Consider the following 27,463-nt stretch of genomic DNA (forward strand, 5'->3'; position numbering starts at 1 on the left):
GAAAGTTCATTTTTTCTTTATTAGTCCACACATAAAAGCCCACTGAAGGGCCCTGGACCCACATAGTCTTTTCTTGGCCATTCACGAAGAAGGATGCAAAAAGAAACAAAAACCAAGGGGAAGTTACAAGGACACACATTTAATGCTGTTATATACCTTCTCTCCTTGACAAGCTGCCACAATCTCATGGAGTGATGTAGTAGCCAATGCCCATTATTTCCAAAAGATCATTCTTACTAATCAGGACAAAATGTCACTGTGTTCTGTTAGAAATTGCAAAAAGGTACAGGACTGGGAGAATTCCTCAGAGGATCAGGATGTAATCCTGTGCATGTTTAGACAAGGAAAAATACTACAACTCTCAATATTTCCAAGCCAGAATGGCTGGTTGGAGAATGCGGAGAGTTGTAGGACTTTTTGCTGCCTAAATATGGATTATGCCCTAATTTACCCTTCCTCCTTCTCAGTGACCTCTTTCTTTTAACATTACATGAGTGAATGAGGGGGAGGAAATACTGTTTGGGGCTCATAATGGGCTCTCTGTCCTCAGGAGCAATATTTCAAAAGAATAAAAGAAAATGCGTAGGTGTAATGAAAGTGCAGGATACAAATTAGAACTGTAATGCTTAAAATGGTTGATTTTTAACCTCAGCAAATCGATGGCCTCCTTTCATAGATACCATTTCCCTGCTTGCTATATAAACTTTCCAAAGTGGCCACTATGTTAAATACTGGAACTTTTCTGTATTTTAGAAAAGATCACACAGCAGGAGGGTTATGACTATGTGATCCTTATGGATTTGGTATTGGCTAAGAACAGTCATGACATATTGCATGGTACTGACTGGAAACATATAGCAATGCAATTTAATCCCAACATCACATTCCATAGTGACTATCCATACTGATGCCATCCTATGGAGGATAATGATAATCCTCAGATGGTCTTTAAAATTACCTTTATCTTCAAGGCCATTTTTTCTGGTTTCATCCTTCTGGTCTAATAAGACCTATGACCAATGGTAAGAAAGGGATCTATTCTCTGAATTAAACCTATCTTTTAAGAGAAATGTAATTCAAGATGAAAAGTGGAGGAGGAAGAAGGAACCAAAAAACCTTCAGCCATTCTTCTTCTCCTACCCCATGATATTTTTGGACTTAACTAACACACAAGGAGTCTGCACTGATCATCATTTAGTTAATAGAAATGTGTTTCCTGTACATTCAAATGAAGCCCCTCTGCACAGGCAGCCTTGCTGGGATGAGGACTGAAGGGTTTTCCAATGTAGTCAATCTTCCTCTGGCCATCTCCTCAAGTTGGCAATGAAATTTTGAAAAAAGGTCATTTAGACATACCAGGCAGGAGGACACTTTTGGAAGAGGGGCCGTGCATGAACGATTTTAGTTCCAAGCCATCCCAACTGCCCACAGTCAAGTCAGAATCTTGATTCCACAACTGGGCTTATACAGACAAAAAAGTCACTGTAAACAAGTTGTCTAGAGAAATAGAATTTATCAGTCTTTGCAGGGGTTTTCCACCTCATCAAGTTTGTGAGCTCAGGCATCATCAATGAGTTTCTCACCATTCTCTTCTTCCTTCCGGCTGCATTCCCCTTCTTCTTCCTCCTCATCCTCTGCCCCATCTGTGAAGACATCCTTCTGGCCATAACTCAGTGTGGTACGGGCCAGATCCACTTCAATGGGAAAGACATCTGCATCCCGCAGTACAGCATAGCAGTCATCATAATACTTGGAAAGGGTGGAAACGAAGCGTTGGAGCTGGAACACAATGTCTTGCACTGCAGGGGAAGACACATTGGGAAAGCTGTAAGAAAGGAGCAGCATGCATCATCCTTCCCCACTGGACAAACTGGTGTGTAGGAAACTGCTGCCAATTCTGCAGATTTCCTCAGTGTAACTACAATCCTTGGATTTTGCAGCCTGCCTTACTCTCTCAAATGTGGCTTTTGCTGAAGCGATTGAGCAAGAGATCAGGAGACCAAAGACTCTGGAATCAAAGCACACACTTCAGAAACATGCTTTACTGCAATCAAGGGAATGCGTGTTCATGTTAATATATCTTCACATTGTGAAGGAACCAAAACGAATGAGTTCAGCCAAGCAATCTTTGTCTTATACTAGAAGAAGGTCAGTTGATCTAGGCAATAGACATTTCAAAGTGCAGAAGTCCTGACAGATGTAAGCTCCAAGACAAAACTATGAATTCTTTTAATTTTTATGTCCTTAGTAAGTCAGTTTAAGGTGGGCTACAACATTTTGAAAGGATGTCACCCCATCCATACTTCTCGGCCTTCCTTAAGCTCCAAGATACCTTTCTAAGCTTAAAAAAACGAACACCAAGATGTCCTACTCTTGAACCTTCAGCCTCACCTTGGAGAGTTCACCCAGTACAAAAACATTTCTCTAACTCAGTATCTTCTTTCTGCATTAGCTGAATTTTCATTGTGTTCCGAATTCACTCACCTGTACTCTTCTGCTTTTCCAATCCCAGCTATTGCAAAGGAAGCACAAAGCAGTCTGGAAGATCACAGCAGGTTTGACACCTGTGCCTAGAAACCAGTTGCCTTCTGCGCACTCAAGCCATCTCCTTTACGGTGTGGCTGAGTTGATGGTACATAAAACAACTGGATCTTGGTTTGAAAACTGTCCATTTCTGCACGACAGCAATGTTGCATATGGCAGACAGCTGGCACCTATACATTCCATCAGCAGCTTCTGATATTCTTCAGAAGAACGGAAGAAGTACAGTGTCAGCCCCATGCAAGAAGTACATACTAGCATGCTTGATGAAAAGGATTTCTTTGGATGGGGTGTGCTCTAAGTGGCTTGGTTCTTATCCTTCTGCAAGCCCAACTGCATCTCTAGCTTTTTCATGCATACATGGGTCTTTATTATACAATTATTAATTGTCTGCGCCTTTGTAGTGATAACTAGGTCTTTGTATGTTGAAAAAAGGTAGCCAAACTCACCATGTTTCTGGTCTAGCAGCTCTATCTTTTCTAGCACGTCCTTCCTCATCTTGGCAAAGCGCGTACGTGCCTCTTGGCGGCAACGGAGGATTAAGCGATATTCATAATTCCCAGTGCTGACCCGATAGAGAGGTTCTCCAAGTGCCTGCCCAAAATACCACATCTCTGTTGCAACCAACCAGAAATTGTTCAATAGTTTCATGTAGGACCAAATGCTTCCCTGATCTGCCCCAGTGAACTCCAGCTCCTCATGTGATCATGTCACAACACTAGCTGGCTGACATTATTAAAAGTAATAAAACCTGAAGCTGCTTTTGGCAAGGACTGAGCCTAGAACCTACAGGCAGGGCAGCCAATGTTTCAATCAAAAGAGATGAATCACAAGGATAGTCACATGGTAAGTGGGATCAAGAAATAAACAGCTGATTGTGAAACACCAGAATGGATGGTGCCTCTTCCACCACACTGAAGTGAACAATGTGTTTTTACTTGAAATGTTGATTGTTTCAAAATTGTAACTTTATATAATGTCCTAAGTGCACTCATAAAACCCTGCCTAGCAAGAGTACACAAGTTTAAAGAAATATAAAAGGAAATGTACATGTTCTTAGAATAAGCACTATCTAACCAACCAACCATAATGCCTGAAGCAAGCTCTACACCCAATTCCTCTGAGGCACCTTTAAGAATCAAAGAAAAGCCACAAGAAGGCATTTTACAGGATATCATTGTTGGCAATTATTTTCATGAGAATACACAGTTTGAAAGACCTCAATAAGGGAAGAATTAGAACATCTATCCCTGCCTTTAAGTTGTGGAAGTAGGAAAACCTGTAGGAGTGCCTGTGAGGAAACATGTAACTGCAATGGAAGCAGCCTGCATGTTAGAGCCACAGTACTTACAATGCAGCTGCACTCCTCATCATCCATCTCCTTCACCTTGAGACAGTAGGACTGAAAGGAGGAAGAAATACACGAAGTTACATTTTCTGGAGGAGTAACCATGTAAGTTTGTTGCAGCAGAAACAACAGCAGTCCTGTGGCACCTTAAAGCCTAACATACATTTAAGACATAAAACCTTCTCCAACCTGGTTCCCTTAAGGTATGATGGACTAAGACTCCATCACCCCCAGTCAGGATGCTCACTCCAAGGCTTGCTGGCAGGGTTGATGGGAACTGTGCTCCAACACATTTCAAAGGCATGAGGTTTTGTTTTGGTTTTAATCTGTCAATATATATTAAACAGAAAACTGAAACAAAAGGGGGAACTATATCTTTTGAGAACAAATACCATATAAAGTATCTTTCCATACACAATAATCATATATACCACTCTAGAAAGAAGGAAGGAAGGAAAATTGGGAAAGAGGAGAAAGGTACTACTATCTTAATTAGAAGGCATATGCAACTGGGTGGCTGTAATGGACTCTCTCTCTCATCTGTTACAATGACAGAACCTTGTTCCATCCAGCCTAGTACTGCTGACACTGGCTGGCAGCAAAGTTGTTCCAGGGTAGGCATGTGTGACCTCAGGTGTATAACCTACATCCGAACACCCAGAAATAACCCTGTTCATTCTGACAACAGCATTCAGGGGGTTCTTGTTGACCATTTTTACTGTTTGCCAAATCTAGGGTATTTCCAGGGTAATGGACATGCACAGATGTTCAGGCTTTCCTAAATGTAATCCTAAATTGATGTTTAACCCTAATCTCCGTAAAATTACTCAACATGCATAAAGACAGTACTAATGGTATTCTTGTTCTCTGCTCATTCTTTCTGTCCAGTTGAGGCTTTTCCCAGGCCCATGGACATGAACAGGGAGCCAGGATTTCCTAGTCCTAACTACAATCCTAACACCCAAATAAGGTGTACACATTCAGTCAACAAGGAGAAATGGAGCACCCTGGGGGCTCATGTTGACTGCTCTCATTGTTTTACCTGATCTAGGCTTTTTTCAGAGTGCTGGGACATACACAGGGAAAGAGGTTTTCGAAATCCGACCCGTAGCCCTACCCATAACACACAGTTATAACCCCTGTATGTTCAAACAACACTCAAAGGCAGCACTCAGAATGTTCTTGCTGACTGCTCACCTTTTTCACCTAGTCTAGAATATTTCCAGGCTCACAGACATGCACTGGAGCCCAGGCATTCCTAACACAAAACTAAAGTTAACGCAGGTATAATACATATTTGAGCATTCAGAAATAACGCATAAGAAAAGTAGAAGTCAAGATGTTCTTTTTGACCACATACTCTTACTACAATTGAAGCTAGTTCCAGACTGCTGGACATGCACAGGGACCCAGATTTTCCTAACCCTAACACTTGTGCTGGCACTGACTCTCTGTGGAGCAAACTGAACCAGTCTGCAGACTTCTCTCTATGGAACAGCCCATAATTTGTGCATTCTTTTAGCCAATAAAGAAATTTGCACAAATAAATGCCAAAAATCATGTGGTTCTGGTATGATCTGTTTGCCAAATCAGCCAATTATCACAAATCACAATTTACACAAATTCTGATTAAATGCAAATGTATTGGTTCCACATGAATCACACTACAGCCAGATGAGTTTTGGGGGGGCACAAACTTTATTAGCAAGTAAAAATGCATACTAATTACAGTTGATTACAGTTGGAGACGGAAGTCTGTAAAAACCAAACCAAATCCAACCCAACCAAACCCCGACTCAGCCACTTCTGATCATTAGATCTGAACTCATGAGGAAATCTGTTGAGCTCATACCTTTCTACTCCAGGATTTAAGGCAGGATTTGTTTCTAGCCCTGCCTGGAGATGGCAGGGATTGAATTTGGGACCATCTGCATACAAATCAGGTGCTCAATCGGTGAGCTACATCCCCTTCAAGACTGATTTACGTACTACATCATTTTCCTTTTTGGCTTTTAAGTAAGAAGACTACAGATTGAAATGTCACTGCCCGTGCCTGCCTACAATATGCAGCAAATGCCACTGAAGTCCAAGTGCAGAAGCAGCCCCTTTTAAGAGCTGGTATCCTGCTAAGTCAGTTTACCTAGTAGTTTTGCTTGCTACTGATTTGGAGTTGATTTGAAGCTGCAGCTGAAAACAATGGCATGCTGCCTAAAATTTACACCTACTCTCATTTTTTCCCCTTGCCATTTTCAGAAACTGGAGGTGAACAAATGAACACACTACACTTGATTTTTCCTTCTTGCTCACTTCCTGCAGAGCTCCTGTTCACAGCTACTGTCTTGATTTTCAGACTAGATGAACCACTGTTTTGAGAATTATGAATGCAGCTGTAAAATACTGTCAGTTGACATGAAATTAAAAGCAAAGTTGCTCAATCTGTTTTAAGCCAAACTAACCACAGACAACACTGAAATCATTTTGCAGAGAACATGACTGGAACTCATTTCTAGGCCTCATGATTTCCTTAAAGAATAATTTTTCATCTTAGAATTAAGAACAACAACATAAGATTGCTCACCAAATACTCAAACTTCACATCCAAATACTTCTTGATAGTCAGCCTTGTATCAGGAATGGCTTTATTCAAGTAAGTGTTCAGGTCAGTCAACATCTGTAAGGGAACACTGACAGTGAAAAATTAAGATAACTTAATCTTTTATTTGCTTGCAATAAAGTAAGAAAGCCTGAGAAATTTGCTATATGCCTTATGGATACCAAGATTTCTGTCCTTTCTGGCAGCTAAACTGAAACACTGGATGTAATAATGACTGAGCTCTTCACTGCATTTGTGGCTCATCTGTGAGCCAGTCAGATGGAGATTCTGCTCATCATCCCTGCTGTTGCCACAGTCTAATGCAATATAAAATGACTCCTCTCCTGCCATTTCCATACCCTCCCTATCACAGATTTTATATATTAATTTATTAGACTTTTATCCTGCCCCATTAGCCATAAGACTCCCTGGGCAGGTTACAAATAAAATGATTTGCAGATTTGCAGACATCAGCTTTGAGGCACTAAAGGCTTTTGAACTATACCCCAAGTCTGATGTCCTCAACCCTGATGACCTGGAAATGGAGTGGAAGAGCAAACAAATAAGCCAGATTCAAAACCTCAAAAACTAATGAACAAAGAACTGAGCCGTGATTGAACCAGCAAATGCATTCCACACTTTGGCTGAGTTTGTATGAAATGCGAAGTGACATATTAAAACCGACAGGGTACCTCCCACAGGTACAACAGTCAGAGAGGTGTGGTGCACAGTGTCACATCAAGGACATTTTGATCCATTCTCTCATTCGAAACTATGTTTATGGGGGAAACCAGATATAAAATTGGTATGAGAATGTTTGTCTGGCAGGCTTGGATGCACAAACTAAATTTTAGTGGGTATGAATGACAACTTTTTGCCATTTTCTGCTCTATGTGCAGAATATCATTTGTCAGCTACAGCTAAATGGCAATACACTGAGAGCCAGTGTGGTGTAGTGGTTAAGAGCATGGGACTGGGACTCAGGCGATCAGGGTTCTAGTCCCCGCTCAGCCATGGAGCCAACTGGGTGACTTTGGGCCAGTCAGAGACTCTCAGCCCAGTCTACCTCACAGGGTTGTTGTTGTTGTGGGGATAAGATGGAGGAGGAGAATGCTGTAAGCTGCCTTCGGCCCTTTGTAGGAAAAAGGCAGGATATAAATTGGAAAAAAAAAAAAACATGCAACAGAAAAAATCTGCTGGAATTTAAGTTTAACCCTGCTACTTTTACAGCTTCAGAGTCACCTTCCTTATTAGAATTATTTATTAAGGGTGGCAAAATATATCAATTCATCACCAGATGTATAAATACTTATTACTGGTGAATACATATGAATGTGTATGATCTTAAGCAAGGATGGAATAGTTAATTGGACTGTCCTATCTTGCCCAATTAATGGATTGCTGCATCGGAACCTATCTCAGAAGGGTTATGAAAACTTAGGTTATGTCTGCTTCAGGAAAAAAAAAACTAATGTTCAAGGTTGGGATCAGTACAGCGAAGGGCCTCTAGGATGGTGGCTGGTTTGTAGGGAAAACCATATGAGGAGAGACTGATGGAGCTGGGTCTTTTCAACTTTGAGAGGAGGAAACCCAGAGGGGAACTGTTAGCGACATAGAGGTATGGGAAGGAGTGCCACACAGAGATGAGTCATGACCATTTTTCCCCAGCAGTGGAGGGCAGGATGTGTTCCAATGGAGCAAAGCTCAGGGAACCAAGATTTAGGGTGGATGCCAGGATGCATTTCCTGATGGTTAGGACCCCTAGAGTATGGAATGGGCTTCCACGGAAGGTGGTTGAAGCCCCATTGGTGAGGGTGTTTAAGGATAGGCTGGACATGCACATGGTAGGCATGTCATGAGTGGAGCTGGCTGGAGCCAGGGGTCAGACTAGATGGCCCAGGAGACCCCTTCTGACTCAATCTATGTTTCTATATATTGGGTGCCACTATGTCTTCCAAGAAAGATCTGATTAAATAGGAGTTGTATTAGATGTAATATTTTTCTTACAGGTTTTCGCAATGCTCAGCAGCTGTCTCTTCTTGGAAGGAAAGGGCTTCTTCTCAATAAACTTTGACAGAAAGCCCTCTGATATTTATTGATGTACATGTTCTTCTCAATTATCTGCTTATATCTTAGAACTTAACTCAAAGTAAGTGAAATCTGATTTGCCACACCCTTCTGACAACTGAAAGACTAATGTTACAACAGTGGAAGGAAAAACAGGCACTTTCAATAACACAACAGGCTGAGCATTTAAGAATGATTTCAATTTTTGAAAAAGTGGTCTTTAGGTATAATTTGCAAATGGAAAATTTATATGACTATTTTGTCTGCCTTTGCTGAAGTCTATGTAGATTTATTCCTATGGATAACAGTCTATTTCACTTAATAGGAAATACATAGGGGCAAATATTGTGTATGTATCCATTAAAAAGGATCTTTTCAAATGTCAGGTAAGAAACCTAGTATTTTATCTTATTTTATTTACATTTTTCATTTTATCTTTGTTTTGATTTAATGAAATGCACAATAAAAATAATAGTAAGCAATAGTTTATTTAATCAATGGTTAACCTACTGCTTATTACCCTATCTCAAGTTTATCCGGAAGAAGGTACCATCTTTCTGCTTTGGGGCACTGACAGACTTCACTGTTCTGTAAAACCTCTCAGACACTGTGGTATATAATCACCACTTTGACCTACATGACCTCTCTCCTATGGTTGCATATATGCACATCATAATATTATAATACTATTTTGTACATCACATTTTTAACAGCATTTTAGAAAAGAATTTTTTGTACACTTTGAATCATCTTGAACACAATGAAGACAAAGACAGTTTCTCCTAGAAAAGAAAATCTTAGTTCTACTCCCTCCTCCCACCAACACGCCTTTCCTCCTGAAATAGGTTTCTTTACCGGTTTGATAGTTTTTAGAAGGCGGATTCCAAACTTCTCGATGCTGCGATGGGCATCTGCAAATTTCACAAATGCTTCACTAGCAGCTGGCTGGGGCTCTCGTACACCAATGACTGAGAACACATCACCAAATGCTGTGCAAAAACAGCAAACAAACAAACAAACAAACAAAAAACATACAGCTGAGGACTGTGGCCCAAATCAAAGGCATTTTCAGGCATGTTGATTATCACTTCCAAATCTCTGTTAACTTCAGCTTATATTTATTACCACAATAGAAAAGCTATACTTGTACTGCTTTAAAAGTCACTGCATCTCTACCAACAATCATTAAAGCATGTTTCACCTTCCTGTCCTGCTGATACTGTTTTGATGTGCTAGAGATGGGTGCAAACTGCATCTCGCTCAAGGAAGGGGAAGTGAATTGGGACTTGGGGCAGGATGTGTTCCCTGATATAAAGTGCAAGCTGGAGCACTCCAGCCATAACCTCACCTGAGGCCACTTTGCCTCCTCTGCATGGTATCTAATATGGGAAGTCATGGCATGGGTGAAGGAGCCCCAACTGAAGCCACAGTTGGAGTGTTCCAGCAGATTCCTTAGCCAGTAGGGTGGCTTTCTCCAGTAGCGAGGGTACAGCAGAAGCAAGGTCAGGAAGGAGAAGGGCAGATTGGAAATAATAGGAGGATTCCTTCCCCCTTCCTAAGCCTCCAGTAGATTCAGGTGAAGCTTGAGTAAAGGTGAAGTCCAGAGGGAGCCAAATGTTCCCATCCGCTGTACTAGCTGAGCCAGCCACCCCTGGTACCTCTGATGAAATTGACAAGACCAACCTTCATTTTTTAAAAAAAGTCATCATATTACTTTGCACAAAAGTGCACTTTTGCACTGCATTTTTGAAGACAACCAAAACTTGTCCCTCTTCTTCTCAGAGCTGCAATAAAAGCAGCTGGGAAAATAGGAGGATTGACTGAAAATAGTGAGGCTTTGGGAAGCAGGGAAGGGAAATAGTGAAAGAAATCTCTGTTGGTGAACCTGACGGTGCTTCCCTCCACCACACACTTCCCTACCAGGGTATGTTAGAAGGTAGAAAAGGACATTCTTCAGACATGTGCAACTCTCTGGGAAAAGTGTTGAGTAGAGAACTAAAAATATATTTCAGAAAGTACTGAATGCATCTGTCCACAGAAAGCATATGACACAAATAATGCACAGCAGTTGAAATGCAATCTTTCTAAATGGCAGCAGAATTGATCTACAAATTGTTCCATACTGAAAATGTGTGTCCTGTTTTTCATACATGCAGACCAACAGCAAGAATAAGGCTTAAAAGCATTTTAAGTGGAACATATGAAATCTGTCAGGGCAAACAATGGAGAGCAGCAATCTCCCCAAAACTAAAATTTCATTGGAAGCATAACCTCTAATCCAATGGTATCAAATCAGCAGCGCTATTTCTTGTAGTTTTCTCATGACTGCCTTGGGGGACATTCTTGTCCTTTCAAGATCTAAGATAATGAGAGATTTCCTGTGTATGGCAGTGTGGCCCATGATGCTGTGATCTTAAGCCAAGCAGCTTTCTGGTCCATTTACCTCTATGAGTCTGAGACAGCTCAAAGAAAGCTCTGAGGAGGTTCTTTGTGTGCTCCGTCATGCCTAGGCAGAGATAGAAAAGAAGTACAACAGTAATTTCAGTAAAGATGCACTTACACGGGAGGTTCTATCGCTTTTGCATTTGGTACTTCAACACTAACTAGATGCTTGGGATAAGAAAACAAAGCAAACAGTAACTAGAGACAAGTTCACAATGAAACTAAGTTTTCTATCATGTGAAAAAATTAGCACATGCTGATTCTCATTAGTGAAACTGATTCAATTTATATTACATGACAACCCTTCAGATTGAATTCCCCAGGGTGCCTTGTTCATGGGCAAGTAGACACTTTGATAACCCACAGGTTGTTGTGGGAGTTGTTGTATCTACAATAGGTAGATGTATTGTCTGGTGCTGAGCAAGCAATCCTGTTACAGGCATGAAGAAGCTGCTACTGAGGCTCATGGCAAGCAATGACCTCCTCACTGTTGCTCCCAGGTGATTGGGAAACACTAATCAGTTGGCCAGCAAAGAGGAGAAGATGTACATAATGGGATCTCAGTGATCCCATCAAATTCCTTCCACAGCTCCCCTGCTGACTGGTGCTATAAACTGACTTTCCATTCACCCCCTGTGATTTCATCACCAGCTGCTAGGGTAAGCTGGTGTGGTGGGCAGTGGAAGCTGTGGAAGGAGTGTGGTAGGATCACAGCGATTCCACTACATGTCTCTTAATCTATTAGTGCACTAATTGGTGCTCTTCAGTCTTTCCTCATGCTAATCAGCTGGGAGCAGAGAAGGAGGAGATATTGGATCTCATTAGTGAGGGAAATTAAGCTTTTCCATCCCCATGCACTGAGGAGAGATATTGAGAGAGAAAGAGAGAGAGAGAATGAAGGTGTGTATATGGAAGGAATCAGACCCCACCTCTAGCTCTGGCATCCTCTACTGTTGGCATACAGCCCCCAGGGCACTTCCCACTATTCCATATAGCTGTCAGGGCAAACAGGTTGCCCATTAGGTATATCACCCTGGACTGAAGCCCTGTATATAAGTATGTAAGCTCTGGAAATGATTACTTGAGGGATTGAAAGGAGCTCATCAGTATGAGCCCTGAGAGCCCTTTCCTGATTGCAAAGGAGGGGAAAAAAGAGTAGATATACCTTTGTATAGCTCTGCAGTCCTCTCCAGCTCTTCCAGTCTCTTCACCAGCCCATCTATAATGATGAAGGGCAGAGGATTATATATAGGAGCACAAGGGACCCTATGCCATAATGGTTGAACTTGCTTAGTAAGATTTTAACATCAAAGCTTTCATATGTCCTATAAATGCACTACTTAGCTAAGGATCCCTGAAAATTTGAGAAGGACTTCTAAAAATAAATGTTAAAGTGTTGGGGACTATACCATGCAGAGAATTGTAACCCCATTCAAAACGGCAAGAAAAGCAAATGGAGAAAGTTGAAGCAGTAGCTCGAGAGAGAGAACAGTCAATAATCTGAATGGAGAAAGAGCTAACTGAGAAAAAGGAACAGACCGACTGGTACAAGGACCTTGCTACAGATTATTGCCACCTGGACTAAGAGAGAAAAGGCCCTAAGTTTAGACACATTTTACAAATTCTAAAGGAATATTTGTAGTTTTCAAATCATACATTTTTCATCAATCTTTTCTGCCTCAGGCTCATGTAAGGCCATGGTCAGTCTTGTAACTTGGCATGACACAAGAAGTGTCCTGTGAATCAAGTGGCGCCTCCACACAGATACTTGTAGCTGCTGCGACTTCCATGATTGTGCTGATCCCAAAAACACAGGGAAGCCACTGCTCTCAAGTGCAATGCACAGCCTCTGCTTGGACATTTTTAAAATGGTTTCCCTAGCTTTATTAAATTCAGATTGCTTCACTCAAAACCATGCAACCATGTCTTGGAAGGCCTTCATTATAAAACACCACAACATTGTTTAACAGCATATGGGTCAATGTCTAAATTAAATGACCACTGACATTCGTTATTATTTTTTTTTTACTTTGCCAGATGATCACTGTCCTTCTAACCCTGTTTGAGGGTGATGCCTTGGAGCCTCAGAGCTCATGTCAGACTCTTAGAATTTCCTATGGAATAACAAGCAAACCAAAACCACTACATGCAATTAATATTAGGATGTAAACTGGCCTACAAGAGCCATTACCCAAACCTGAACATGTTATCTTTCACTCTCAAAATCCAAGGAGGGAGGATTTTCTATATAGCAGGACCCACAGACTAATGCAAGTGCCCTAGATGAGTTTGTCAGAAACAGAAAGCAGGAGCTAATAAGGTGCATCACACCAATGGGCTTGCATAGCAGAGAGTGACAAATGACTCAAGCAATTAAGCCAATGTGCAGGATATTAGGATCAGCCTGCCAGCACAACAGTAACAGCAGAGTCTATTTTTCACTTTAAAGCAGGGGTGTTGAAAAGCAGGCCAAAGCAGGCCCATCTGGAAGCCCAACCTGACCCTCCTGGGTTACCCAGATGGCCACACACCCTTCCCTAAGGCCCACCCAATTCCCTTGCATGCTGGTTGTGTGGTACTTTCCCAGCTTTTGTGTGGGCTCCTTCCCCCATTCTAAAAGGTTGAAATGCTCCTCCTAGTTACTGGCAGTAAGACCTTTAACCTAAACTATGCTGAGATTTTTAATATTTTTCATTCTGCCCCCTTTTGCCTGTAGCCAAGCCACACCCAGATGCAGTTCTGAGAGTGTCTTTGAAACCAAGTTCAGCCACTGGGCTGAAAAAGGTTTTGCACTCATGCTTTAAAGTATTCAAACACTTCACAATTATTATCTCAGTAATCCTTTAAGCAATCCTGTAGGGAACAGCAATCACCCCATACTTTAGATGGGGACTGAAAGATAAGGTTGAAAGATACTAGCTTGGAAGAGTAATATTTGAAACAGAGATCCCTTGGTTCACAGATTACTTAATAATATTACAGTAGCTCTTGATTCCAGAGCTTACTGAGCCTACACCGAAGGCAAGTTTCAGGAGAATGCAGCCTTTGTGCATATGTAGGTGTGCTGATGCAATCCTTGGCTTTACTTGATGCAAAGAGGAAGCTACTTTTCACATGCCACTTACCATTGCAGAGGATAGCTCGGCTCAGCCCCAGGGCATCTGCTGTCCCTGAACTCATGTTCTCCACCAAGCGGTGCTTCACCTTCTTCAACACTGCATTGCAGGAGAGAGATCGTTTCACAGCACACACAGAATAAATGTTTATGCTTTATCAGATCTGCATGAACCAGGCTGAGAAAATGCCTCAGGAAAGCCAGCCCAACTTTAATTATTTAGGGACAATAAGAAAGACATACCAATATCCAAGGTCTTTCCCTGCTTTGGATCAGCTTGGAGTTTGTTGTAGTGGATTGTCACTTCTCCCTAGAATAGCAAAAACCCAGGCTGTTATTCTGCATTCAAGAGGAATGGATTATTATTTCCACTGAAGAGCAGCAACTAGTGCTCCTTTGCATTTCAGCAACATCCCCTCCTACCTCTCACCTTCACTGCTTGGATCATTTTGGCCACTTCTACTTTGGTTTTCCCTTTGACTGACTTTCCATTCACACCTGTGATTTCATCACCAGCTGCCAAAGTTCCATCTAGAGCCGCTGGAGTGTTATCAAACACCTAAGGAGAAAGACAGAGGGAAGGTGAAGGCATAGAAAGAAGCCAAAGGAAGGAGTGGGAAAGCAGAAGACTAACACAGAATCTTTGTTATGTCATGTTATCAATAGGAAGGTCATGTTATCAATAGGAAGCCTTTAAATTCACAGAGGCTCATACTCTTGCATAAAAATATAACTTATTTTTGTGGCTGCATACCTGAACAAGCACAGATGGATGATAATCTCAGCCTTTAACTTTTTCCCATAAAACATGTATTTACTTTAATTCACTTAAAAAACGCAACCTGAAATTAATTGCAGTTAAAAGATTTAGAAGCTAAACAGAATTTCAGAGAAGTCTTCTCAAGGCAGTGCACAACAAAGCTTAAATAAGTAAAAAGAAAGAACATTGATAAAATCAAAATTAACAAGACTAGATGTTGTTAATGTGCACATGTGCACAATTGTAGAATCCTAAATCATCAGGTCAAGGTGGAATGCCTCTAATATTGCATTTTCTGTGCTGAAAATACTCTCAGAGAGCAATAATATATGCCTTTCAGATACTATGACCATATATCTTTCACACCATCCAAATTAAACAGTCATATTTCACATTAAATAGGGTTGTTTTTCACATTTTACGTATGTAATAAATTAATGCAATTACTTAGATCAGCTCCAGAGAGCATGGCCAATGGCCAAGATTACTGGAAGATGCACAGTCGTCTGAAAATCCAAAGGGCACATGAGAAAGGCAAAACTAGACAATGAGAAAGGGTACTCTGTCACTTGTGCAAATGCCCACAGCCTAACTCTTGGTTGCTGAAGAACACTGAATATTTTCACAGCTTTCTCTTTCCCTGCTATTTTCCTCTAGTGGAATTTCTTTTAGATTCCAGGGTTATTCAATAAGGTTAGTTTTACCTTTTCTTACCAGTTATGAAAAATATTTTTGAAAAAAAAGAGAAATTAACTAAACCTCATCAGAAAACCAGTAGACTTACATAATTAGCTGTCCTGTCACTGAAGCTACACTGTGGCAAGCAGAAACATTGTATTGGATCCTGAGTTTCTATGACCCAAATTCTGTTCTGACTTCCCCAAATTCCCCAATATAACCGTTCAGGGAATTCTTTGGGAAAGTTTCAACACAGGGTAGAGGTGATACTGCGATGGTGCGCATGTACAAGGGAAGCAAAGACAATTGCCTCCACAGTGCACACTTCTTCAAGTGGCAGCCTCCTCTGGATATCAGATCCACCCACCAAATAAATGAGTTCACAAAAGGGAGACTCTAGAGAAGTGGTGGCGAACCTATGGCACGTGTACCACAGGGGACACACAGAGCCCCCTCTGTCAGCACGCGAGCCAAGTCGCCCCAGGACCGCCCCAGGAGCCAAGCATCGGATAACAGCGCACAAAAGGGCCATGCGCATGCTCGGAAAGGAGTAGTGGCGCCAGGCGATGACATCATGAGCCATGACTCATTAGCCACAAGTCATCTGAGCTTTCGCTTGGCCTTTCAGTGCGCTGCCAAGGATGCATATATATTTTGCTTGCACTGGCTCGGAGTTGTTTTTTCTAAACTAAAACCACAGTTTTCAGGGTTCTTGCAGTGTTGGCAATTTGCAATAAATAAGAGGGTTTTGGGTTGCAGTTTGAGCACTCAGTCTTTAAAAGGATCGCCATGACAGGGATAGGGTTAGAATAACGAGGAGTCCAGGTATGATTTTGAAGGGTGAAATTTGTTTAGGATGGGCCGAAATGATGAGCTGTGCAGAAACTGCTGTCCAAGGAAAACCTTATCAAACCCCTCTTTTTCAATGCAACTTTAGCCCTCTATTGGGGTTAGGGGTGTGCACCAGGGTAGGCTTAGGGTTACGAGAACGACGCTCCCCGGCATGATTTTGATAGTTGGAATGTGTTTGGAATGGGAAGAAATGATGAGCGGTGCAGAAAAAGCTGCTCAGGGAAGGCTTTTTCAAAATCGCCCTCTTTTCAATGGAAACTTCACCCTCTATTGGGGTTAGGGGTGTGCACCAGGGTAGGGTATTGGTTACAAAAACGTGGTGTCCTGGCATGATTTTGATGGTTGGAATGCATTTGGAATGGGCAGAAAGGATGAGCTGTGCAGAAAAAGCTTCTCAAGGCAGGCTTTTTCAAAATTGCCCTCTTTTCAAGAGAACTTCAGGTCTATATAAGGTTTAGGGGAATGCGCTAGGGTAGGGTCAGTGTTACAAAAATGTGGTGTCCTGGTATGATTTTCACAGTTGGAATGTGTTTAGGATGGGCCGAAATAATGAGCAGTGCAGAAAAAGCTGCTCAGGGAAGGCTTTTTCAAAATCGCCCGATTTTCAAAGGAACTTTCGCCCTCTTTAGGATTAGGGGTGTGCACCAGGGTAGGGTTAGGGTTACGAGAACGATGCTTCCTGACATGATTTTGATGGTAGGAATGTGTTGAATGGGCAGAAATGATGAGCCGCGCAGATAAAGCAACTCAAGGAAAGCTTTTTCAAAATTGCCCCCTTTTCAATGGAACTTTCGCTCACTATTAGGGTTACGGGAATGCGCAAGGGAAGAGTTAGGCTTAAAAAAACGTGGTGTCCTGGTATGATTTTCACAGTTGGAATGTGTTTAGGATTGACCAAAATGATGAGCTTTGAAGAAACAGCTATTCAAGGAAAGCCTTGTCAAAATTCCTCTTTTCAATGGAACTTTTGCCCTCTATTAGGGTTAGGGGTGTGCACCATGGTAGAGTTAGGGTTACGAGAACGAAGCTTCCTGGCATGATTTTGATGGTTGGAATGTGTTTGGAATGGGCAAAAATGATGAGCAGTGCAGAAAAAGCTGCTGAGGGAAGGCTTTTTCAACATCGCCCTCATTTCAATAGCACTTTCGCCCTCATTAGGGTTAGGGGTGTGCACCAGGGTAGGGTTAGGGTTATGAGAACGAAGAATTCTGGCATGATTTTGATGGTTGGAATGTGTTTGGAATGGGCAGAAATGATGAGCGGTGCAGAAAAAGCTGCCCAGGGAAGGCTTTTTCAAAATCGCCTGATTTCCAATGGAACATTCACCCTCTATTAGGGTTAGGGGAATGCGCTAGAGTAGGGTAAAGGTAACAAAAATGTGGTGTCCTGGCATGATTTTGATAGTTGGAACGTGTTTGGAATGGGCAGAAATGATGAGTGGTGCAGAAAATGCTGCTAAGGAAAGGCTTTTTCAACATCACCTTCTTTTCAATGGAACCTTCGCCCTCTATTAGGATTAAGGGAGTGCACCAGGGTAGGGTTAGAGGTATGAGAACGAGGCTTTCTGGCATGATTTCAATGGTTAGAATGTTCTTAGAATGGGCAGAAAGGATGAGCTGTGCAGAAAAAGCTACCCAAGGAAGGCTTTTTCAAAATAACCCTCTTTTCAAGAGAACTTTACTCTATATTAGGGTTAGGGGAATGCGCTAGGGTAGGGTGACAAATCTTGGTGTCCTAGTATGATATTCATGGTTGAATGTGTTTAGGCTGGGCCGAAATGATGAGCTGTGCAGAAACAGCTGTTCATGGAAAGCCTTGTCAAAATTCCTCTTTTCAATGGAACTTTCACCCTCTATTAGGGTCAGGGGTGTGCACCTGGATAGGGTTAGGGTCATGAAAACGAGGCTTCCTGGCATGATTTTGATGGTTAGAATGTTCTTAGAATTGGCAGAAAGGATGTGCTGTGCAGAAAAAGCTACTCAAGGAAGGCTTTTTCAAAATTGCCCTCTTTTCAAGAGAACTTTACCCTTATTTTAGGGCTAGGGGAATGCGCTAGGGTAGGGTTGGGGTTACAAAAATGTGGTATCCTGGCATGATTTTGATGGTTGGAATGTGTTTGGAATGGGCAGAAATGATGAGCGGTGCAGAAAAACCTGCTCAGGGAAGGCCTTTTCGAAATTGCTTTCTTTTCAATAGAACCTTCACCCTCTATTAGGGTTGTTATGAGAACGAGGCTTCCTGGCATGATTTTGATGCTTAGAATGTTCTTAGAATGGGCAGAAAGGATGAGCTGTGCAGAAAAATCTACTTAAGGAAGCCTTTTTTAAAATCGCCCTCTTTTCAAGAGAACTTTAGCTTTATATTAGGGTTAGGGGAATGCGCTAGGGTAGGGTTAGGGTGATGAGAACGAAGATTCCTGGCATGATTTTGATTGGTGGAATGTGTTTGTAATGGGCAGAAACGATGAGTGGTGCAGAAAATGCTGCTAAGGAAAGGCTTTTTCAACATCGCCTTCTTTTCAATGGAACCTTCGCCCTCTATTAGGGTTAAGGGAGTGCACCAGGGTAGGGTTAGAGGTATGAGAACGAGGCTTCCTGGCATCATTTTGATGGTTGGAATGCGTTTACAATGGGCAGAAATGATGAGCTGTGCAGAGAAAACTTCTTAAGGAAGTCCTTTTCAAAATCTCCACTTTCAGTGGTATTTTACCGCTACATTATAGTTAGGGGAGTGCACCAGGGTAGGATTAGGGCAGTGATGGTGAATGCATAGCACACGTGCAACAGCAGGCATGCAGAGCCCTCTCTGTCATCATTCGAGCCATGTTATCCCAGCATCCCCCCAGCAGCCGAGCATTGGATAACAGCACACATATGGGCCATGCGCATGCTCAGAAAGGAGTAGCATTGCCAGGCAATGACGTCACAACCCACAACTCATTAGCCCCAAGGCATCCAAGCTTTCGCATGGTTGGTCAGTGCACTGCCAAATATATATATTCATATTCTTAGACTGGCTGTGAGTTGTCTTTTCTAAACTAAAACCTCAGTTTTCAGGTTTTATTGTCGTGTTGGCACTTTGGAATAAATAAGTGGGGTTTGGGTTGCAGTTTGGGCACTCGGTCTCTACAAGGTTCACCATCACTGCTCTATAGATAACCCAATCCATGGTTTTGGCATTGGTTTGCAAGGCTAGAAGAGTTTCTGTGAACCCAAGGACAGCAATGTGTTCAGCACTAAGGTCATATCTCATCCTGCACACAGTTCTTACCTCCCATCTCTTCTCAGTGATAAAATCCTCTCCCACAAACACCAACCTGAACAATGTAAAGGCAGGGACAGCACTGCGCTCCTCCTCCTATGCTGATTCCAATTAGATTCTGAGAATCCTTCTTCAAGGTCACCGTGCCAGGGACTGTAGGAATCCCCCTAAAGCAAAACAGGGGCACACATAAAAACTGCCACCAACAACTCACTGTCCCTGCTTTTTCCACCAAAAGGATATGTTAGTAAGAGCAAAATCCTAGGCATGTTTATTGTCTGAGGGAATGTTGCAAATTGTATTTTTCTTTTTGATATTAACTAGTATAGGATGCGCCCAAAGATGTTCATTTCTGCAAGACACAAATGGTTCTAATGCAAACACAGAGTGAAATACATTTGCACATTTGTTCATGATAATTATTATTTATTTTAAATGTCTATGCCACTCCTTCATTACTACATGCAATCCCAGGGTAGTGTACATAAAATGGATAGAGGCAGAAAAACCATAAAGCCACTAACTTCCCTACATCAAGCTAAAGTAAATTTCCTTTTTGAAAATTCCAAGTTTTCAAAATTATTCACAAAATGCCTAGGCAAACTGCAATGTATTAATTTGGTGCCAAAAAGAACTCAAAGTCATGCTAATCATATCTGTCTCAGGTGGGCATTCCAAAGTCAAGGTGCCACAATAAAGAAATCTCTTTTTGTAAGTGTATATTGCACTTCTTTGAACAATTGTGTGTGTACAGATGTGTACTTCTGTAAGATGCAGAAAGCTTGCAACAACACAATAGGTTGCAAGTCATATTAAGTGAATTAATGTTATTCTTTAAAAAAGTAATCTTATGCAATGGCTCATTGGGTCATGCTGGGAGCTGCAGTCCCTTTTTCTGCTAAACATGCATACTACAGAGTCCTTAACTTTACAAAATTAGTGATATGTGATATATACACTTCCAGACAGTGCTTTGGTAATTATGTCAGTTTCATGATTTTTGAAAGCTGGGCATAAGCTGATGCATTTAAGCTTTTCCCCCTCCAATGATTTTTCTGCATTCATCACACTCTGCTGCTAAATTTTTAACTTTATCTTCAGAATCATAAAGACAATATACTTTTTCTAAAAAATAAAAACTGAAATTTTAAAGGATGCTAATAAAATTTTGTAAGCTGCCCAAATTTACTTTATATGTTTTCAAAACTGAAAAAAAAAAATCAGATTCCTGGGAAGTGGCACCAAATTTCTAGATAATTTTTGTATGTCATTTTTAAAATGTTCAAAATATTATTTATATATTATTTGAATTATTTTTTTAAGAAACGTATTAGGCAAGCCACCATCCCTATATAACGAATGACCCACACACTTATGCAAATAATCCATGCTTCAGCACCATGCTGCATTTGTATTTAACTTCCAGGTATTGCCTGACATTTGGAATTTTCCAGCCCGGGAAGAATAGATCTTTGTAATATCTATTATGTGGTTTACTTACAACATACATTTTAGTCTTTCTAAGCGGGAACATAACTATCAGTCTACCATAGTCAGAAAAACAGCCATCATACAACAATAATAGAAATTTCTACTTGCTATATCTGTGTGATTACCTGGTTCATATGTTTCCATTCAGCTATGGGCCCTGGCTAAGACTGAGATTGAACAAATCCATTGTGTGAAAGAAGTCCAGAACTGAACTAATAATGAATTGTACCATGTATTTTGGTTCAAACAGAGCATTCTTGTTACTAAAAGTTTATTATGTTATCATAGGAAGTAAAATATCCCTTTTTACATCTTTTCCTAAACTCTTTCTCTTACAGGGGTCTGTCATCATATTTGGCACATCATCCATACGTGGAATTAATGAGGCTGCTGTGCTGCTCTTTAATATCACATATCAAGGATGATCCCAAAGAGCAGCTGTATAACAAAGACACTGCTCTGCTTTGAAGGCCAAGGCAGTAAATAAATAATCTAGCAATCCCCATTCTCTTCTCTCAGAGAACCTTTTCATACATGCACAAGTTCTCTTCATTCCCTGCCCTTAATATTTTATTCTAAGAGAAGAGAAGAAAGGATGTTTTTGTGGGGAATAGAGCTTGGGATATGCATTGAAACTTCAGAATCGTATTCACAGTGCCCCTTTAAATCACCTAAGAGATTTGAAGACAAAGTCATTATTTGGACTTGCTAATTTCTACCTAATGCTTGTGTGCACATCTGGCAGGTAGACCAGATGTGCCCACTACGTGTCTCTGATCTGGTGCCCTAGGTTGATGACCTGTCTCATAGGCCTGCTGACTGCAGAAAATGATTACATAGGATGTAGCAGCCTGCAGACCTATTTCTAATACCAGGTGCATTTGTAACAGTTTAATTTGACTAGAGCAACTTTTTTCAGAAACATACAAAACTGCACAATTTGCTATTTTACGTTATAGATGAGAACGCATATAATGCTGTTAAGTATTAAGGTAAATTTAGTTTCGATAAACACATAAGTACCGCATATATCTGAACCCTGACAATGGCCTTCTCCTTCAGTTGTACATCAACAGAGCAGACGGTATAGAGCAATTTTTTCAGCAATTTTCTACCCTGTTTCTGAGAGGGTACGAGCAACCAACACATCCTTAGCCCTTCCAACATGCTACATCCAAGGTGCATGGGAGGCAATATTCATCATTTCTTCCTCATACTAATTCATAAAGAAAAAACAACTATGCAAGGCCTGCGGTCAATTTTGTTGGGCTACAAGGGGAATGAAGGGATTTTGGGATCCTATGGATCCACAGCCACACACAGAATGCCCTATTTTGCTCTCACAGCCAGCAGACCAAAAACAGGATATTTGTCAGCAAAACAACAGATTCACTATTGGCAGAAACTGGAAAACAGTAAAGTACTTACAGCTTGTCCTCCTCAATGTCATAGTCCAAGTCTGCAAACATTGTTCCAAATTATTGTCTTCTCATGGGAGATTCTGATTGCCCCTAGAAAAGAGAAAAATTCACCACAACTGATAAACACATCTCATAAATTAGAAACACAATTCTCCTCTCCACACACCAGATTGTAAGCTCCAGCTTTTGTAAAAGAAGATGCTTTACCTCCTGCCCATTTGCTGTTCAAGAGGGAAGATAATGAGAAAGATCTTCTGACTTTCTGAACAGATCTACATTTTTGTTGTTCAACAACCTAATAAAGCTCAGAATAACATAGCAAGCATCTGGCAAGGTAATATTAGCTGCAACTTGCTACCTCTACCACTTTTGTTGCTAAGAAGACTTTAGAGCACATACATCTCAGCCATAGCATGTAAGTACTGTGTCACACCACCATACAAATTGCATTTTTCAGTCCCAGCATTCAAGTAACATGGGAATGACACTGACTGGCTGGTATTCCCACATTGTGCATGCAATGGATGCACAATGTTAACAGCACAAAGCAGTATCTCAGTAGAAAGGTAATAGTAGAAACCAGGGCAATATGCTTTGAAAATCAGCAGAAAGAGGGGGTTGTATCAAGTCTCCCATGATAGATTTTTATATGTGGACAGTGCTTTTTTTGTAGGAAAAAGGGTGCCAGAACTCATGAAATTATTTACCTTTTGCACATAGTCAGTCACTGTACACACACCCACACGTCAGTTGTGTAACAAAACATAATGGTCACCGCCTGCAGTAAGCACTCAGCGCGTGACCACACAACCAATCACAAGCCGAGCAGCGCCATCACAACCAGCGCGGACGAAGTACGCATGCATCGGATTCGACACACAAGCAGCCTGCATGCACCGTTTTAATGATTTTACCGCCAACCTGCTATGCTCGACAGGGCGATTCAAATTCACATGGACCAAACATCAAATTTTCAAAAGTTACTTTTAAAACTTGAAAAATCTGTTGAAAAACGGTGCTGGAACTCTGTTCCGGTGTGTTCTATGACAAAAAAAGCACTGTATGTGGAGATCTACTTTAATGTAGCAGCAGCATGTTTATCATATCCCAGACATGGACATGCAGTATATGATTTGGATGTGTATACACATTTACGTCCAGACAGGATGCTGCTTTCACTAGAATTTTTTTTTTTAAATCAAACATTGCCTGTAGGTCTGAATCAATAAAAGAACACACATTTAATAAATATTTCTTCCACTCTTTAGCTATGTTAATTAAACAATATTGTTGGGTGAAAATGTCTCCCTTTATTTTCTGTATGACCTCAGTCTGAGAGGCAGGTACCACCAGCAAAAGTCATTAAAAACCTCTTTAATGTAGGTGTATACCAGCAATATAGTGTCAGCTCATCCAGTGAGGATCAGCTCTCTTTCAACATACCACATATATACATTTAATACAAGAAATGCATCTTGTTATGGTATCAAGAAAAGTTATTTAGAACAAAATACACTTTTAAATCAAGCTGGAATATATCCATTAGTACAAAGAAAATGTAAGCAGGAAACATTTAATTACCTTTTGTACAGGGTTATCTTGACCTACACTTCTTTTTAGGACATTTGGTATCAAAGCATTTGCCTCCAGGCTTATCTTTAGAAATACTGACCTTCTAGATAAGGGTTTATTTTATATTTTTACCACTCTTGCAGCTCTCTAATGGAATACTGAGAAACTGGCCTTTGCAGTTTGGTTATCAGGGGGAAAAATGCTTCGACATTAATATGAAACATGGCAGTGACTTAAGGAAGCAGCCCCATCCGGAATCAAATTACTGGTCTATCTAGCCCTTTATTCTGATTAGCAGCAGCTTTCAGAGACTCAAGCAGAGTGCCTTCCCAGCACTATAATCAAATATCCTTTAACTGGAGATGAACCTGGTACTTTCTACATACAAAGTAAAAGCTTAGCTACTGAGCTACAGCCACCACTCTCATTATCAACTGTACACATGTCTTAAAAATTGGGAGGGTACTATATCCCCCTTACAAACGAGTTGCAAACATCCCCCAAGTTGCTAAATGTTCCTGTCCTCAGATTTGACTATAGGGCTGGATGCACAAAAATTGAAAATGGGAATTTGCCATAGCAGAAATAAAGCCCTGGAGCAAGGGTGGATTCAAGAAAAAGGAAAAAAATAATGTTTTTTTTTTTAAGCCCCCGGCCTTAAGATCTTGACTGCAATATGTATTCAAGTCTTACTTCGGCTAATTATTTTGGGAACAGCATGCTGTCTCTGAGCCTCACATTTCCTGTCTACAACAGGGGATTCACACTATGTCATGCAGAACTTTGCTACAGAGCGTTTTGCATGACAAAAATTCTATATAATTCAAATATACCAATACAAACAAAGGAAGGTGGCTAAATAAGGAGAAGGTTGCCTTTTAAAAAAATGTTTAAAATATCAGCTTGATACTAGCAAGTGATCATAATTCTTTCCATGCTGTGAGAACTTTCACTTGCTGACTTCTCCACAACAAAGTGCTTCTAAAGCCAGTGTGGCATAATAGTAAGAGTGCCTGATCACTGAACCACATTCACTGGGTGGCCTTGCATCAGTCTCTCTCTCTCTCTCTGTCTTTCTGTCATACCATTTGTGCTCACTTGAACTCCTTGGATGAAAAGTGGAACATAAATGTATTAAAAGTAATAATAGACATATGAACATTTTATGTGTCTGCTGTTCCTGGCTGGCCAACGGGCACCCTTACACAAAAAATCTACACAATGCGTCACCTGTCACTGAGGTGTGAACCTTAGGCTAGGATCTTTAGCTGCGTTTCTGTGGCAGAGGATGGAAAAGGTGTGTGCCCCCTATCTAGTATCACCCCCTTCGTGACTGGGGAGGTCTATATGCGAAGTGCGGAATGCAGCGATTAGAAGGCTCGGCCCCCGCTCCAGGTTCCCCCTGACGAGGGCCCCCTGAGGAAGGGGAATAGCTCCCTCTCTTTCCCCACCCCACCCCCAGTGGGGGCTGCCTGCCCGCCTGCCTTCTTCCTCACCGGAAGCGCCTGGCTCGAGCTCCGCATCCGCCTCCACCTGCGCGCTTTCTTCTCGTCTCTCCTCTACCTGTTAAGTCAGGGGCACCCCCTGGCTTCTCCACGTCAGTGTCTAACCTGGCCGGAAGCCTCCACTCACTTCGCTTGCATAGCCCCGCCTCCTTCGAAGACGGAACCACGGCCGGCTGTCAAAGAGTTGGATGAAGAGGCAATAAAGAACCAACTCTCGCCAACTCTCGCGATATTATAAATAGAGCGGCGGGTTGCTGAGGTAACGAAAACGGAGCGGTTTGACGTCAGAAGAAGTGTAGCGGGGCGAAAAAGACTGGAGAGACTTGGTGGCTTTCAGTGCAGGCAAAGGCAGATGAAAAAGAAGGGCAGTGTGGTGACATAGCTTTCCGAAGTTGAATGTGTTGGGACTACAACCCCCGCCACATCCCTAGCCAGAGCCCCCATTGGCTTGTTGACTGCGGATGATGGAGGTTGTAGTCTTAGAGTACAACTATATTCTGGAAGCTGGTGTAACATGTTCCACAAAAGAAGCATAGATTCCCAGTGTTGTCTCAAATACCAACAAATTTATTGTGACGTAAGCTTAATCATGTATACAGGACCTGCCTCTCCCTTTTCTGTTGTCTCATAATACTATCCCCACTTCCCAGCAGCACACAGCTTTGTGTCCCTCGCATTATTCCTTTCTCGGTATTCTTCATACACAGCCCATCATTACTAACATTTACCATTCTTTCCAATCAAAATGAAGGCATCGAGGAAAGCAAAAGATCCGTGTGCTCTTTCCTCTTTAGCAGCTTTCCCCAGCATCGTGCCTTCCATAATGTGTTGAACTACAATTCCCATAATTTTCAGCCAGCTTTCCATAAATCCCAGTCAATTGGTCATGCTAGCTGAAAAGTATGAGAGTTGTGATGATGGCTGGTGGTGACAGCTTCCCTACAGCATCCCAAGCTTTAGTGTTTCCTCAGTCTGCAGGGCTTGAGATAGAGGGTATTTTTCAACCCAAGATCCAAATTCATTTTCAGAGAGGCTCTTGTAGTCTGCACTTTAGTGATGGGTAGAGGCAAAAATACCAGGCTATTTTAGGTTAAAGCTCCTACTGCTAGTAAATGATCCTAAAAGAGCCACTTCAACCTTTAAGAGTGGAGAAAGAACTGCTCAAAAACCAAGAAATCAGCAAACAATTGGTGATTGGGGAAAAGGAATGGGGCTAGAGAAAAGAGAGAACTTAAAGGAACTTAAGAGGACCAGTTTGGGATCCCAAGAGGACTAGGTTGACCTGAGGGTCCCTGCCACAGTTGTATGTAAACACTTTTATGTGATACTGCAGAAGATGCAAACTGTTCACATGGAAAAGAAACTTACAGATGCATGAATGGAGTTGCATTTGCTTTAACTTTACTCATAAGCCAGTGCTTTTTAATCCTACATCTAGATCTGGCAACTGCATGTAGCATGTGTATCTGACAAAATGGGCTATCAGTATGTAAAATATAATTCTGCCAGTTCAAAACAGAACACTAAATGATTTCATGATTGAAAATTGCAGCCCAAATATATGCAGGATCACCAGGGTTTTGAATATTCTGGATAGTATAATAAATTACATATATAATGTCCTCATCCAGGATGAGGTCTGGTTTAATAGTAAAACTCTTTTGAAGGTTTTTTTTACCTCTCTGAAAGGGTTCAAGAATTAAAAGAATGCTTTGATTTTTCAAATTAAGAAGGAAATCCTATTATATCATGTATCTTCTCCCCTTCTCTGCCCCAGCCACTGTTAAATGTCTGAATAATAAAGAAACGTCTGATTT

General features: G+C 41.4%; 1 protein-coding gene across 3 annotated transcripts; it reads right to left on the reverse strand.

The window, feature by feature from the left end:
- PICK1 (protein interacting with PRKCA 1) lies at positions 1 to 25,816 on the reverse strand. 3 transcript variants are annotated; one of them, XM_044441196.1, is made up of 13 exons: positions 25,774 to 25,816; positions 22,577 to 22,659; positions 19,713 to 19,824; positions 14,537 to 14,665; positions 14,350 to 14,416; positions 14,117 to 14,206; positions 12,157 to 12,210; positions 10,993 to 11,055; positions 9,405 to 9,538; positions 6,468 to 6,560; positions 3,893 to 3,943; positions 2,991 to 3,135; positions 1 to 1,799 (listed from the first exon to the last, which is right to left on the reverse strand). In XM_044441196.1, the coding sequence occupies exons 2-13, from the start codon at positions 22,615 to 22,617 to the stop codon at positions 1,558 to 1,560; spliced, it is 1,221 nt and encodes a 406-aa protein (XP_044297131.1). In that variant the 5' UTR covers positions 22,618 to 22,659; positions 25,774 to 25,816; the 3' UTR covers positions 1 to 1,557. The 3 variants fall into 3 exon arrangements, with proteins under 3 accessions (XP_044297131.1, XP_044297128.1, XP_044297129.1); XM_044441193.1 differs by lacking the exon at positions 25,774 to 25,816 and adding an exon at positions 25,638 to 25,767; XM_044441194.1 differs by lacking the exon at positions 25,774 to 25,816 and adding an exon at positions 24,151 to 25,537.
- Between the last annotated feature and the right edge of the window lie 1,647 nt (positions 25,817 to 27,463).

Source organism: Varanus komodoensis, unplaced genomic scaffold (genome assembly GCF_004798865.1).
Source record: "Varanus komodoensis strain SLA01 unplaced genomic scaffold, ASM479886v1 scaffold39, whole genome shotgun sequence".
Classification (NCBI taxonomy): Eukaryota; Metazoa; Chordata; class Lepidosauria; order Squamata; family Varanidae; genus Varanus; species Varanus komodoensis.